Source organism: Polyodon spathula, chromosome 8, assembly GCF_017654505.1.
Source record: "Polyodon spathula isolate WHYD16114869_AA chromosome 8, ASM1765450v1, whole genome shotgun sequence".
Classification (NCBI taxonomy): domain Eukaryota; kingdom Metazoa; phylum Chordata; class Actinopteri; order Acipenseriformes; family Polyodontidae; genus Polyodon; species Polyodon spathula.
Window position 1 is genome coordinate 36048385 of NC_054541.1, and position 17327 is coordinate 36065711.

Here is a 17327-nt window from a genome sequence, read left to right on the forward strand (position 1 = left end):
GACAGGTCATGAATTTATCCCAGAAGACTTTAAACTCTTTCTAAGCCACACAACCCATATATGAGCCAATCTGCATGTCTGTGATTCTGTGGACGACTGATCTTCCCGAGCAGAAATAGGCTTAAGGAACTTGTAAGTACATTTTCAGACACTATACCTACAAGCTATAATAGAAGTTCTTAGGTAAAATAAAATAAAAATCTCCATATGCAACTTAATTTACCCATTTCTACACATTAAAACTGTTCACTTGCTACCCTGTACAATTGTTCGTTCCTAAAAATAAAAACAAATGCATATTGCCTCCTTGTATTCTATTTCCAAATGGTCTATCTATTCTGAATATTAAGAACTATTGATCATAATAAAATGATACCATGGGCATTTTGCCTAAAACAAATGCTTGTTGCAGTTTTGTTGCAGGATTGTATTCAATATGTACATGACAGTCTAAACGTCTCTAAACTACTCTAATTAGGCTGTATGTTTTTGGTCCTGTACTGGTAATGGTCAAGAACAAGGCAGTCACTAGCTTGGAAGAGGTTGGGAATCACTGAAAACCAATCCCAACATCAGTGATGAATCAGTACCAAAAAGGGTATTTAAGTCAGCTTTAAGTATGGGCCACCGTTTATTGAAAGCAAATATGTTATCACTTGAGCATAAATGTCTGTGCACAAGGGTCAAGTTTTGGAATAGACAGTTCAGTTGAAATTACATTACAACTTAAGATGAAAAGAAATACAAAGCATAATGGATAGCTACAGAATGAGGTTCAATGAACATATACATCTTAAGAGTTATTCAAAGGGTTAGAAAAAAACGTCAGTTTTGTGGAAAGGCTCTGATGCATATTACAGCTACCCAGAGAAGCAAACAGGAGCACCTCACAGCACTGTCCTGATCAGTTCCCAGTAGGATGTCATTTGAATGGTTTGCTGCAATCTCCTGTTTTTGAGCATGTGCAGACAAACAGTTGGAAGTGCTCACAAAATTACAACTGTGCATAAACTGCAGGGGGGGCTTATTGAGCCACAATGCATCCTCTTCCATTAATCTAGTCTGTTCCATGCAACCCACTTTTGCAAGCTTACAGAAATGGTTCAGCTTGTTCATGGGCCACGGGGGGCAGTAAGACAGAGGGCTGCCTGTTTTGAAGTGTTTGTCTGTTATGACGAAAGGGTCTGGGAGCGTGTGCATTTAGTTGTCTGGAACAGCAGGGAAGCTGCATTCAAAACACAGCGATCATGTTCAGCTGTTCTTTTGGTTTTATGGAAACTTTCTTCTGTCAATTTAAATGTATTTTGAACTTGGTTGTACCATCAACATTTAGGCCATAATATCCTAGCAATCACTCTGCCTGGATGTCCACCAGTCCAGTTCATACACTTGGACTCATGGATGGCATATGTTCAAATAACAATTGTTTTGGATTGTGGGACTCACTTATGATGTGCTGAAGAAAACACATAATACCATTATTCAGCTCTAAGCAGATGAATATAAAACAATTAAGTCAATTATTGGTTAAGTAGAATGTTTTTATTTTGGAATGATTAAATTAATCATTGGCGTATTCATAGCGTTATTAGGACTACATCATCCTTCGCACTCAGGTGTCAAATTAATGAGTAAATCAATGGACACAAATATCTGTAACAGTAATGGCCTCTTAAAGCACCTACCATAGCCCAGCTGGATTGACAACAAATACATGATTTGAAGATATTGTTTTCAGTCAGGCAACAATCTTTTTCTTTTTTTAATATGCTAAACACCGCCTGGCTAAAACAAAACAATCCAGTTACAATAAAGATAAGTGACTTTAAATCATTTTTTTTCTATACAAGATAGAATAATATGAACATTCAAATAAAAAAAAAATATGTTGCAATGAATTTATAATGAAAAATTATGCATCATTTCAGTATAACAGCATAATGCTGGTTTAATATATTGCTGATAATCTAGAAACGATGAACCACTTAAAACAAGTGTGAACATGTACACTTGGTAGACTATTAATAATAAATGGAGAAACAGTGTATAATGACTCGTATTTAAATGATGATGCCATCATTAAATGGATTGAATGGTTGGAAATAAGATTTTATCCTATCCAACCACCTACACTATTCTACTGTAAAACACACAAGGATATACTCTAGCAAAGATTCATATGTTGTCAACATTTGATCAAGTCAGATATTCTGTGGTGAGCTCTATAAATGAATAGACATTGTAGAAAAAAAAAACATAACATAATGGTTTTAAATGTTGAAGGTACATTTCAGATACTTAGAAACTTGCAATCGAACTGCCACACAATTGCATGTCTTTCTAACAAGTTTCAGGCTGTTTTGTAAAAATGTACTCAAGTTATTGCAGTGCTGCTGTTGGTGGTGACAGGTGACGGATGGCAGATGTACACCATGGTGATGACTACATGGACACTCATTGAGAAGCCATGAGAAAATGTATAAACCGAGACAATGGCACCCCGAAGTGCACACTGATGTTTATCTGGAACCCTTATCTGTGTTCACTGATGAGAAGATGCATCTCAATCTGTCTTCAAGCTTTATATTATTTCACAGACAAACCATTAGAAAATGCTGTTAAACACAACATTTAAAAAACAGCTGTATTCTGGTTCAAAAAGCTATGAAGAGTAAAATTTGCAGTAAGATGGCCTGGCTTTATTTATAATTTGTATACCATGAAACGGTGCTAAATATTAAAAAACAATAGTTTTACCTTTAATAACAATTTATTTGAATTTAAGTAAATACACAACTGTTACATTGGAGCTAGTAAGGAATTACAATTTAATATACTGATTAAATATACATGAATTCATAATGAACTATGACAGTGTTCTATATATAATTAACTAGTGGTTACTTCAGGTGAATACAAAATTAATTAAATAATTTAGTAGGGAACTGTGTGTTGGTTAATAATTATGTTAAAACAATACATTGTCATCTGATGCCAATGCAATCAAGCTAACATACAAATAGATGCATAAGGCACATGACTTAACATCTCTCGTTTATACTTCAAAGCAAACACAGTAAACCCGAGTTTAATATGCATAGATTCTCCAAAAACGTGTAAAATAATGTGTGTTATACTTTGAAAATTAGTGGTAAAGATAATATCCACACCTGAAAAAATGTCTCCAAAAATGTGTACTGTATATACCGTGTGGTAGAAATGTAAACTTGTACTCAATCTTTATAAGTAATAATTAAATATATAACCTAAAAAATAAAGCAAAAACAAAATGTGTTGAACTTGCTATTTTGGGGTTGTAAACTTTTTTTATTCTGGAGCATAAATAAATAAATAAATGATGTCTCAGTAAAAGACTGTCATCCTATTCCCCTCTGAATGCTATTATCTAGTATTCGCTGTCATCGTACAAAATAAATGATCTGTGCAGAGATGAGGTAAATTACTATGCACGTTGTGATACAAAAAAAAAAAAAAAAACATATCTGCCGAGAGACTCCTCTGTGTTTTAATTAACTACACCATATGAAGGAATTTATCAAGTGCTTTGTGTTGAAATATTATTCAAGACCCTGTTGACATTAGCGTATGTGTTTAATGTTTATCATCTACATTGTAACATTTTTCATCAGGGATACTGATGCCCTTGAGTTTTGTGACTGATTGAGTCAGGACAGGTCTTTAGTTTAATCAGAGGTACTGGAACTGGGAGACTGTCCTGAACCACTAAAATAGCAAGTAAACAATAATGCATTTTTGCTTAAGCACAACATTCCCCAGTAGGAAATAGTCTTTGGGTATTCTCATGTGTGAACAAATAGAAGGAGAAAAAAAAAAAATATGTGCAGAAAAAAACACACTTCAAGATTACTATTGTTGCTTATTTGCCTAAGAGGAACAGGTGGCCTGAAAATACAGGGAATAGAAATAAATGGGTCTACAGAAGTAGAAAGTGATATAACTCAATATGAATTGAACACTAAATTGCTTATACATAAGTTTTGCCCTATTTGGAATGCCATTTCAGAATCTTTCTCCTAAATAAGACTTAATGCCACCAGACTGCTCAGCTGGAGTAAGTGACCCTGAATTTCCACCAGACTATCCACAAAAAATCTATAGTTTCTACACTGATGGGCAACCATACACCTGACAGGCATCAGATGGATACCTGGCATTTCTAAGGTATTTGTTCTGGTTGCACGACTTGCTACAGTCAAGTGGAAATTGAGCATTATCACAGGTGACTTGGTTTATATTGCATTGTAAGTGACCAGAAAACGTGGCAGAGAAGTGCCCAGCTTGTCACTACAATGGTAGGAGACAGCTACTTAATGAAGTCCTGAATTACAGTGCTGCCAGGCTAAAAATATAATCACCAGTTTCCAAGTCTCCCCTTGAGGAACTAAAGATTCTTTAGATAGCAAATGTCATCTTTTCAATACAACAGTGCAGCAAACATGGCCTTGACAAGAGACGGTCAGAGGGGAGACTCAAATGCAACCACAACCAGATCAGGAAATAATTCAGAACATTATTCCCTAAGATACTTAAAGTATCTGCACATCAGAAACAGAAACCATCCTCAAGTATTAAAGCAAGAACTTGAAGGGTAGGGTAGAGTCCTGCGTCGGGTCGAGCACCTGGGGGTGGCCCGCAAAAGCGGGTCGGGTCTGGGTCGGAATGTGAACTTTTTCCCAGTTTGCGGTTCGGGTGCGGGTCAAAAACTAATAATTTGCAGGTCTGAATTTGAATCACCAAAAGCGTTTTCTGTTCGCGTAGGTGAAACAAAAGATAGCGCAGGGTTTATATCATGCAGTGGATAATACTTTGTGAGGTAAATCAGAGGTGTGGAATTATTTTGGAATCACAGCAAACAAAAATAATGAACATGTCACTGTATTCGTTGCTTGTAAAATCTGTCATCATGTTTTTGTGTATGACAGCCACAAAACTAGGGCTAGGGTTTTACCATCTTACAAATTTAGCAATAGAAATAACACTCCTGTTAATTAAACTTGATTCAAAGGGAGAAAATGTTTCTGTTGTAAAAGACAATTTAGCACCACTGTAATTAAACTGTGTACAATTACTGCAACCAATGGGGGGGGGCAACATTCATTTGAATACATTTAAAAACAGAACTACCTTTAGCACTGCTTAAACTTGTGCTTGTAAGGCTCAACTTCTTTCGTTCAGTGATGCAAAATGGCTAAAGCTCACAGAACAAATTATCAGTGACAGGAGGTGGTATATTGGGGTAAAACCACGTCTTAAAATGTTCAGTATTGCTTTTCTCATATTTGCTCTTGGGTAATCCAACATTAGACATAAACACACACTACTGTGCATACTTATTTTAAACAAGTTATACATTTACCATTAATATAGGGCTCATATGGGACATTTACCATTCATATAGCAATGGGTTCAGTTGTCACAGCCCAGTGTTCCACATTTCCGGTTCATTCCGAATTTTACTGAAAAATTTGATGATTTAATTTTTTTTTTTTTTTTTTTTTTTTTAAACTGAACCTCGGTTTTTACGGACTTATACCTGATTTTTTTGTTTACTATTCAATACTTTCCCAGTACTATTTTCTTGGAAATGCACAACATTTTGATTAAAATGCTGTTTTATTTTGCTTCCGACATTGTAATAAGCAGCCTTACATTGCATCCTAGTATAGAGCAGGTATGACGTCAGAGGATCAATGACTTTGAAAATGTTGCACATTGGTTCTGTGTTCACAAACACTTTCTCTCCGGATTACAGCTTTCAAATCTAAGGGCAACTATGGTAGTCACTGTGCAGGTTGGTAGGTACATAAACAAATCTATGATAGAGTAATCTCTTCCCAGCATGCTACTGCACCAACATTTTCACAAGCAGATTAATGCCTCTTCTTATTTCCCATTAGCGTGGGCTTATGCTCCAAATTATATATATATAGAACAAAACCCCACTGCTTCTGCAATTCAAGTGAGTGATTTAGCCCACTCTAATGGCCGGGTTACTTACAGCACATCCATCAGAGCCACCAAAAAAATGAAATCACTCATGTAATGATAACCAACTAGCAAATGACTCACCTGCTTTTCAGACATGACATACAGGTACTGCTGATCCACTGAAAAGGCCATATCTCGCAAAATTGGACCATTTTCCACCACTTGAACGGTCTCATACTGCAGGGTACCCTGGGAAGGCCCATCAACTCTGATCTGAAACAAAACAAAGAGGTTATTAGAACTAAAATTAGATAGCCAATTGTTTGCGTGCGTATAGCAGGTTCCATAGGGCTAAGGGAGATAGAGTGCACCAATTTAAATCATGAGCCTGGAAAATGTTTGACCCCTCTAGACCCCCGCGGACATCTAACAATATCAAGCCTATTTCCAATTTGATTATTATTGGCTGCTACAGACTGCCTTTCATTAGCAGCACAGTCTCAGATAAAAGCCTGTAACGTGAACACAAAGCCAATAAAGCAAACATCTGTTTTAGATTCATTTTTATATTCTCATGTTGCACCTTACTAAAGTAGATGCTGGGCTTGATGCCCTAATGGGCCATTCAAGCTTTGTTCAGAAACAAGATGCCTGCTTTGAAATCCAGGCTCCCTTTACCAGGTGCATTGCCATCATGTCCTCACTGATTCATGTTGTTTGTAGCAAAGTCAGTCACAAACCGAGTCGCAATTCAGGTATATATAAAAAAAGGAATACTTTAGCAGTCACAAACGTTCAGTGTCTTTGATGACCAGTTAGTTTCAGGTTTCACTTTAGTTTTCATCTTTGTCTCGAGGAAAACCAAAACTACAGCATACAGGCCTGTATTTAACAGTCAAGGTCAGTTTTGAAAATAAGTTGAATGTTGACTCTTGTATTTCCTTGACTTTTTAATGTAGTATAGCAACAAAGCTCAGAAAATATTATATGCAGAGCACAATTATTAAAAATAAATAAATAAATGTCATATACCGTAGGAACAAAACCTGCATATCCCTTAAATCAACACAATCAAAAGCATTAAACTGATTATTATTATTTTATTATTATTATTATTATTTTACCTCCCATGTTTATTGTCTTGTTTTTCACTACTTAACCAAGGCTAGGGTCTCCAAACTACCCTTTTACATTATCATTTGGATATGTTAACCATTGGAAGCACAAGCTTTATTAAATTCTTTATTTCACATCATTAAGGCCATTTTGTTGAAAGTCATACCGATTCAGGCTTTCCTGTTTTTTTAGACAATTAATTCATTCACATAACAAGCTGTTCTTGAAGGAAATTCTTCTTCTAAAACACCTCAAGGAAGGAGTTAGCATTGCAGTGCTGGTGATCTGAATCTTTGAGCACAACAAACAAACAAACAAACTTCACAAAGCAAAAAGGAGGGAAACCAAGTGTTGCACAGACTTGGCCTCATTCAACACGATCCTCCTAGAGCAGATACATAATGTGCTGCAACATGTCATATACATTTAGCAGTATCTGGATCAGTGAAATTACACTAATAATATGGAACTATTCAGGCTTTGTGAATTGAATTCGAAACCTTCCTAAGCAGGCAAAATCTAAAACAAATTACACATGAAATCACATAACATAACTTGTCCCAACATTATTAGATAATTATCTGATTAAGGACATTAATTTTAACTCTATTAGCTAGACATATTTAAATTTACAGGTTTGCTGTACGTTATAATATCATAAAAACAATCTTTATACAAAAAAAACAAAAAGTACAGGTTTAGCAAATTCTAATAATATTTTTACATAATTATATGCTCTTACGAATAATAATAATTAAAAAAAATATGTTTGTTACTGCTTGTGTAATAATGACCTTTAAAATGCCTTTTTTATACTGCTTTTGAACAACAGTTGTTAATCCTTAAATCGCTAATTTCAAATCAGGACCCCTACAGGCTTTAAATGAATGAAGGACCTTCTAATCATTCCCACTAGAGGGAGTGCATCACGCAATGAGATGCATAACAAGCATGGAGATGTCGTAGCAGAAGACATCAGATTTGATTCCTGAAAAGGTGCAAATAAGGATTATTTTCTATAGCAAATACCTATCTTGAAGTCAATAAATATGAAACGGTGTTCAATAAAATAAATAAATAAAAAGACTGCAGATGTTCTAGAGTGAAACTTAACTGTAGTATAAGCTGTTCTGTAGTATTTAAGTCATTCAAGTGTGCTCCCAGTTCCCATCCAATCCACCTAGTAGGAAAATTAGGAAACAGCAAAACCTCTACAACCATGTTTTTTTTTTTTTTCTTTTGTTAGAAGAGGGAGTAAAGACACATGTTAATATTAAACAATTGCATTGAGTTTGATAGAATAGACTAGTGTCATTATTATTATTATTATTATTATTATTATTATTATTATTATTATTATTATTATTATTACTACTGCTACTTCAGTAAACAATAATAGTAGCAGCCTGTTTGCTTGAGAATAATCCTTCCCTGCAGTGAGACACTTATGATGCAACTTGCTAAATGATCTTCCTTCAGCATGTTCTGTTTTCACATTTTAGAAGAAACTAAGCTTGTTCACCCCGGCATAAAAAAAAACAAGCTGGATTTACTGTACTTCAGTGGCCTGAGCATTAAGACTATCTTAACATCCCTACAGTACAATATGTTATTGCATTTTAAAGAGTTTAAGGATAAACATTCCCATGTATTAAAAATAACCACTCTGTTAAACTGTTTTTTATTCATACAAACAGGTAATACAATGTTGTTGACTTTCAACCAAGTCAAATTCCTGACTTATGTCATAATGTACATGTCATATAGTGTCAATATTGTTTATATATATATATATATATATATATATATATATATATATATATATATATATATATGAAATTACATTGGAGCTTAAACTTTCAATGTTATAGGCACTGTAATTGCTTGTTGCTTATGTCACAGAGACCAGAAGGTATGAAAGCAGCTGTGCATCAGTTGTGAAAACAGCATGGGCTGGTGTTTCATGCAGCGATGATGCTGGCCAAAGACTCTTTTTGATTAATCTATGTCTGTTATGAAATAAGATTTTTAGTTTATGCAGCACGTACCGGTATTATTTTTTTAGAAAAAGGCACATCTCTAAAATTCCTTCTCTTTAACGCTTTTACTCAAATCGGCAAAGACATACAACAGAAACTCTGGGTTCATATTACAGACACATTTGTATATTTCTGATTTAAAAAAAAAAAACCCTTGCCATGTGCCATATCCTGAGTAGCCTGAATGGAGTGATCACACCAGCTTTGTATGGATTTTCTCCTGCTAAGCAGGTGGACCTGTGGAGTATACAGTTGCATACAGTATTGACACTGGGTTTAAAAGAAAACTCTTTACATTAAAACTATATTAAAAAGCATCCTTTATATTCTAATGTACTTTGCAACAAAATCCTTCCAATCTTCAGAAGCCTTCTTGGTACGGTTTTATATACAAAGTTTAAATACCAAAAGTACAGACTTCTCTTCAACAAGTAAATCAGAGGACAGTGCATACAGTGTACAGTGGGGGTTAGTCAGAACACTGACATCCTCCAATAATGTCAACAGTATTCCCCCAGTGTAGCAAAGCTGAATGCTGATGTTGAATATTGATTCAATGTTTTAACCCAGGGGTAGAAATGGTCCGTGTCCCAGACTATCTCCAGTTAAAAATCCAATGGGGCACTACTGGATTGAGTAGAAAAGGGTGCTCAAAAGGACAGCCTTCAAGTATTGAACTACTACAGGACTGCTAAACAGAGTAAGCAAGTACTTAAGCCAAACCTTGATCATAAAAGACCCAAGAAGCAAGAACAGTACAGTATATATCTAACCAGTTTCTCTAAGCTGGTGTCTAGAGACCCTGAGCACAGAAACCCAGAGGTGCTTAGCAGATTATTCTAATGTCTGAAAAGAAAAATGAAATCCAGTATAAATGTGTTGTAGGAAAACAGTACATCTAAAAGGCCAAAAGCAAAAACCATCTATACCAGCTTGTAATCAAATCCACTGGGATAATGAAACAACCGATGCAATACTTTATTACTTTTTAATACAAATTCCTCTCATTATGAATATAATGCAAGGCAGTGGGTGTATCTATTGACACACATTTATGTTGCTAAGACACAAATGATACTGCTTAATGATGTTAAGGTCTTATTATGAGTGACCAATGTCTCAGTACTCCATTGATTTTGGATAAACCATGCAACGCACCACTTTACCTGTGTGATACATTTGCCTAAGTGAGAAGTAGTCACTTGTAATTGTAATAGCAAATGTACTATGTTCAGTCAACTAAAATATGTATTTTTAATTAATAACATAGTTGTTTTATTACTACAGAGTTAGTTAATAAATTTCTAGCAACATGTAGATGCATTCCCACTGATAAGCATGCAGGCACCACAAATAAAATGCTTCAGAAAACTGAAACAGGTAACACGTATCTACCGGCCTGATTTTCTTTTCTTATGCCATTACAAGAAACAAAAATTACAAAACAGAGTCAACATTGCCTGTATTCAAAACCATCATCAATTCATCTTGACTGGAATATTTAAAAAGGACAATTCACTCTGATGGACTGATACTTAAAACTAATACTTTGTGATTTCAAGGTTCTGTTACCCATCATAGGATGCCAAGAAGGCCTGTCTATTTCTTTTGAAACATGCTCTTTGAGATGACCTAACAGGTTCTGAAAAGATATAAACCCCCATGCTTAATGATTTCTAAGGAGACAGGGGCCAGAAGACATTCTAAGTGACTGACATCAGTACTGACAGGGCAGTTAGTCATGACACATCGGAAATTTATTTTTAGAAAAATCTGCACAAAACATCTAATTTGGAAAAGGTGAAATCTTAATGTTTCAAATGCCTATTTATCCTGCATGACAAAATAGCATGCGGCACCAACCACAATAAATATATATCTTTCAGAAAATAAATCATGCTTTTTGTAACATAACGGCAAAGCGTTGCACGAGGATAAAAGTTTGGAGAAGATGGACAGACCGATCATATGGGTCCATACTGCTTTAATAAAAAAAAAAACTGACCATGGAGGTATTACTAGAGATAATATTAAGCCAATATAATCATAAGTCAACAGCAGCATAATTCTATTATACACATCAAGAAACACAGGCCAGCACTAATATATTAAATTGCAGTAATTGAAACGTAATAGTTCTTTTAAAATTAAAGATAATACAGTTATTGTAAAAAAAACAAACAAAAAAACCACTAAATTAAAAATGGCTGCTGTAATACCTGTTTGTGATCCATAACAGACACAAAAAGAATACATTAGTTCCTTAGTTATGACACAAGAGCTGTAAAACGGGCCATAGGACCTCTCAAGCATATCCCAGAAAAGGCCAATCTATTTGATTTCTCCACTGAGAAACTCTGAAAATATTTAAAACATGGGAGACACATGGCTTGACCATTTTCCCAGTATCACCCAAAAGTAAGAGGGCAGAGGAGCAGATAAGTTTCGCAGGGCAAGGAAGAGACAGGATACAGACAGTGTCTATCCCAAAGGTAATGCAATTCAACTCCTTCAAGAGCAAGCCACTGGGACCCCCAAGCAAAGATGACCTGTTTAGAATGTAATATGTGATAGAAATCATCCACTGGGAACTCACAGGCCTGGTAATCTAGGTTTATCCTTAAGCAAAAAAGGTCTTATCTCTCCAATATTACTTCAAATAAAAGGGAACGCCAGAAGACTAACCTAAATGATCTCCCGACCTCCACGCTGTCAAAAAACACCTGAGTAGTGAGAAATTAAAAGGTCAGTGATCTGTTATTTCCTCTGGGTATTATCTAATACCAGAGGATGTCAGTGCTCTGCAGTTGCCTCAATACACTGCCTATTTTGCCACAGTTCTGCCTGTTGCTCATGGGTCTCTGGGAAGCATCTCATGTGTCTCTGGGAAGCATCTCATGGTTATCAGAATACTTTTTTTTCTGTTATTCTTGTAAATATTGATCTAATTTAGCATTTTAACACTATTTTGAACTGTATATTGATCCATGTTTTATCTTTATGGGTTGTCCTTTTATTCCCTATAGGCCTCTTTGTGTGTCACAGAAATGTGCGTACCCGTGAGTTAGAAGAGAAAAAAATAAATTAAAAAAAAAAACACTGACTGCTCAGTTTTCAACTCCTACTGGAAACTTCTCAGTTTTTAAAAAAGTCACCAGGATCCAAAGTGAATCTAAACAGCAGAAGAATTTCCAAGTTAAGATAACTGATATTTTATACCTGTACCAAGTTGCTCTTTAATAGTCCAATAACAAAGAAGGGCTGGTTAGCCAATTCCCTTCTAGTGTTTTAACAGCAATTTCCCACAGCACAGGAATGACAAAAATGCTGTGGTGACTTAATGAAATAATGATGAACACAGCAGCTTTGGATATTGCATTGTTTATACAGAAAAAAAAGTAATGCCAAATTGGAAATCCATAACTGACGTTATCACTGTTTTTTTTATTTATGTATTTCTGGGTGATTTATGACTTTAATTATCTTCTAAAATTCAATTCTATTAGGTTTTAGAACAGAACAGTATTGGATTTCACAAGTTACCTTAACAGGATATCACAACAGAGCTTCCCTCTAGCCATGAGAACAAACAACCTCCTTAGCCATATGCATATACCCCAATGCCACCTGCTGGATATTTGAAACATAACAATTAATTGAAATAAATAACTATAAATGTCAGATATCAGACATGGTTTCTGTTACCATATGTGGATTACTGGAGGCAGTGCATTCGGTAACAAATCACCTAATGTAGTCCTTACATTAACTGGTTGCACTCTGAGTCAGATATGTCTAGGATTGTGTTGAACACAGCTCCGCTGGTCGCTGACCAAGGTCCTGAAAACTCTTCCAGTTTTCCACTCTATTTGCACTTGCTTCGCTCTGCTGACCAGAAGGATACTGAACACAAGAGCATGAGTCAGCTCTAGACCCCCATCACAAGTTGAACACTGACAATAAAATTGGTGGGCAAACCCGTTTATTCAATTGACTAACTATTTCAGCCTCTCTCATTCTGGTTTACATATCCAGTGTCATTTTGTTTTTCATTATACATGGTGAGTCCCGAGAGTCATTTATTTCATTATTCAAGTTTAATATTGACAACACATTTGTCAACAGGCATCAGTTTCATATGCTTTTATATTAATACTAAAAATATTTGACACAGTAGTAATGCTGTACAATTAAATATCATTACAGTGCATACTATACTACTGCATTTGTCTGAACAGTGCTCTGTATTTGAGTCAGAAAAAAAAAATATTTACGGTGCCTTTAAGAACTAAATAATGCATCTGGTGCTTGTGTCTGGAGGGACTCTGTGTATGATGCAGACAGATTTAGTTTCAGCACTGCCACCCAAGCACACCCCTGTGACAGAGGACCGTTTTTGCAATAATACTATCAAGTCGGTATAATGTTTCCTCTCAGCGCCCTGTGATTAGAAATTCATACTAACGGGGACGTGCGTGCGGACAGCAGACTGGAGATGACATGAATCTGCATGTACAATGAGAAACTTAATCCAATCAGTTTCAATATGACAGGGGAGTGACAAGGGGATGGAAATTATTAAATCTGTCAGCAGGAATAAATGAAGGAATGCAATGTGAAAACCTAAATGGACAACAAGGCAGTTAAATGGTATGACAAGGAGTAAATATCAGCGGCAATACTAGAGGCACTGAACATAAAACTGAAATGACTCTCTCTTATAAATAAGGAATGCATTATTTCCAGGCCCTGATACATATGTCAATTCAGAAAGATGGGCAGAAACAACATGGACAACATTGAGCACACTGGAATCAATTTAAGTGTAACTTTCTAAAATCAGCATATTTTCAAATTGCTATAGGTTCTTACACTTTGCATGGTAATTATGTTTGCTGAAAATAAGTTTTTTAAAAATTAGGTGTCAGGATTAAGGAAAAACTAGAATGAGTTTTCATGTATGAAAACATACATTAATAATTTGAATAAAATACTGTTCCCATTCCCAACCAATCTAATGAGGTAGATCACAATGTGGCACTAAGCAGTCTATATAACATTAACAAAATAAGTTGTACATTCTTGTTCTATCTCCATTTGGCTTTAGATTTGAAGCCAGTTGTCAAAGCACAAGTAAATGTCCCATGCCAACCTTTTGCCAAGCAGTTGTTTTTGCACTGTTGTTGTATGTTAGATTGACCAATGGGGGCTGCACACAAAGAGATTTTGACAAAAAAAAGGTTACAGGCATAAAAGTTCAAAAGTTCAGTGATACAACCAGCATTGGCCGATATAATAGACCCAGGTATCAAATGTGCACATCGATTGCCGTCTGCTTACTGAAGTGTTGTTGGCATCCATAATTAGAGCAGTTACTTTCTCCACTGAGCTCAGGTTTCTGTTTACAAATTCCTCTCGTTATGTGGACTGCATCATCAGAGCAAGATTCTACAAAGCTCTATTCAATAAAAGCCAGTAGGTAACTGGGACTCCAGAGGAAAATTACTACAAGCTTTAGGCAGTCTATATTCTGTATCCCTGACAATAAAATAAAATAAAATAAACCAGAAAAAAAACTAAAAAGTTCAAGTTCATTTTTTACTACAAATCAAAATTCAAAATGTTGGCTTTTTTTTTTTTTTTTTTTTTTTTTTTGGACCATGCCAAAATATTTTTTATATATTGGCAATTATTCAGTTTTAAGTAAAATTATTTACTTATCAGTCAGTTGTGAAATATAAGCTGCAGGCTGTACCTTTCTTGTGAGGTTTGAAGGAGATAGTGGAGGATTCCATACAAGTAATAGAGTATACTGTATAAGAATCTGGGGCTTCATCCATATTTTACGTTTATGTACAGTAAATGTAGTTTGCAGTGATCTACTTTTTCATGATACCAGTTGAAACAGAGCTAATGTTATATTTAGAGGTAGCAGACATGTTAATAAAATACACAAATTTCAAGTTATTGTTGATTCAGGTTGGGACACCTAAATTGTCATAACTGTTAAAACCATCTCAGAAAACTTCCAACAGAAAATGTCTAATATATATGTTTGGTTTTAAATCTCAGAAAGATGATGATGACTATGCCAATGTTGCAAACTTCACTTTAAAGCAAATACATGCTAAATTGTTTGGGGATTTGGAATACAAAACAAAAAAAAAATCAGCCTTGTTAATCTCAAACATGTGCAGATCTTGCACTTGGCTGTGTGTAAGGGCATAAGGTAAAAACTTACATTTTAATAATTTAAAAGCAATAAAGTATATGCAAATTTAAACACTTTACAATGATAACGATCAAGCTGCACAAGTTAGAAGTCTGTGAAATTAGAATACAATAATCGCAAATACAAGTGGGAATGTAAACTTTATTGAAGCCCTTTTTGGTTTGAGTATTGCAGGATAGAAGTGCTATAAATGTAGTGTTCAGATGAATGTATTGGTTTGCTGAAGTGGAATAACAAAAAATGTATCTCACTATCCCCATGCTTGGGGTATAAACATATAAAAATTGATACATAATGCAGAATTCTAATGTAACAGTAGGCTTCTAGTTTTGCTTTACGAAATACTCTTGTTTGAGAAACTGTATTAGTCATTTAATTTCAGTTGTGTGAAATTTCAGAAAGAAACAAAACAGATAAAAACAGATTATTGAATTTATACTTTAAGGAAAAAGATGTGTGTCGCTTGTATGAATGACACACACAAAATCTACTTTGTTTGAATCCCCAAAAGAAGACACCAAAGAATATATTTGATATATCTTTGGCACACTGAAGACATCGAAGGGATTCTACAGTCTTGTACATTGATACGAGACTGTAAAAGGAAGATCTGATTTTTGAGAAACACTTCTCAGCATGCAAGCCAAGCTGTAAGTCAATGTATTTATGAGTATATTTAACCTATTCATTATTAACTCCTTTAAAAAACAGTGTTTGTGGGAGTAGGCTATGTTTAAGATAAATAAGCCATTATTATAGCATTGATAGCCTGCAATACTCAGACCAAATGGGGCATCAATAAAGTTTCTATTCACACTTGTATTTGTGATTATAATTCACCTTACTATTGTATTGTTCTAATTTCTAAACAAGTTAAAATTCACATATACATTATTACTTTTAAATAATCAAAATTGTAGTAGTTTTTACCCAATGCCTTGAAACTCAGACAAGCACAAGATCTGTACATGTTTGAGATTGAGAACGCTGTGTTGTTGTTTTTTTTTTATTATTATTCCAAAAATACATTTTAAAAATGTGTTTAAACTTGATTCTGTGACTAAAAAAAGGCCTTACCTCATGAATTTCGCTTTTAACTCAATTGAAATTATGTTGTTTATCACATTGCTTTAAATAGCACAGGGCTTAAAAGTGCATTCATCAGAGAGCCTGCATAAATGAAAAGGAATCTAAAGTAGACATTTAACAAATACCGAAACGGGGCTCAATATATAACACTCTGTATAAAAAAGATTAAACTGTAATTGAAAAAGGGTAAAAGGCAGACTTACAGAAAACAAGCTAGGGAAGTGAAAGAAGAAAGTGACAGTGAAATATGGTAGAAGGAAGGAAAACAATGAAAATAAAAAAGAAGAAATAAAAGAAATAAAACTGTGTTCAACAGGATTGAGGGAAAAAATCAAAAAACAGAAATAAGGGCAAGAGAGCAAAACATTGCTAAGAAAATGGGGCCTGTAGTTATTCCTGAGTTAAATTATGTTGGTATGGTATGTTAAAAGCTTGCAGGTTGAATCTGTCCAAGTAGTAGTTGAAGAGGTTAAAGCATTCACTTACAATAGCCCTTTTAGAAACCCCTGCGTGCAGAGGGAAATGCAAAGCTGACCAGAAATAGCAAAGCAACTTCCAACACAATAGTTAAATATATAAAAAATACAGTTACCAATACTTTATTGTACCTATTTTTTTTTATTCTTGACAGGGGCACCAAGTTTAAAGAATTATTTATTTCATGTTCAAGTGGTATTTTTTAACTAGCGCAGGAGCTTCGACTATCTGAACTCCTGTTTGTTTATTGGGCTTTCTACTCCACCCATGCTGAAATTTATTTAAAATGCTAGCCATCAGAAATGATGCACAAGACTTCATTTTTCTCAGTCACATTTTTTTTAAAGGCTGTATAATTAAGTCTATCCAACATGTTTGTTTCTAACAACCACTCTTGTTTTTGG

General features: G+C 34.8%; 1 protein-coding gene across 2 annotated transcripts in view; it reads right to left on the reverse strand.

Annotated features, from left to right (window-relative positions):
• The window catches only part of plxna4 (plexin A4), a 242437-nt gene that overhangs the window by 113306 nt on the left and 111804 nt on the right, over window positions 1-17327 (reverse strand). For both annotated transcript variants that reach the window (XM_041257784.1, XM_041257783.1), the window contains exon 4: window positions 6112-6243. In XM_041257784.1, coding sequence (XP_041113718.1) covers window positions 6112-6243 — 132 coding nt within the window. The remainder of the gene's footprint in view (window positions 1-6111; window positions 6244-17327) is intronic.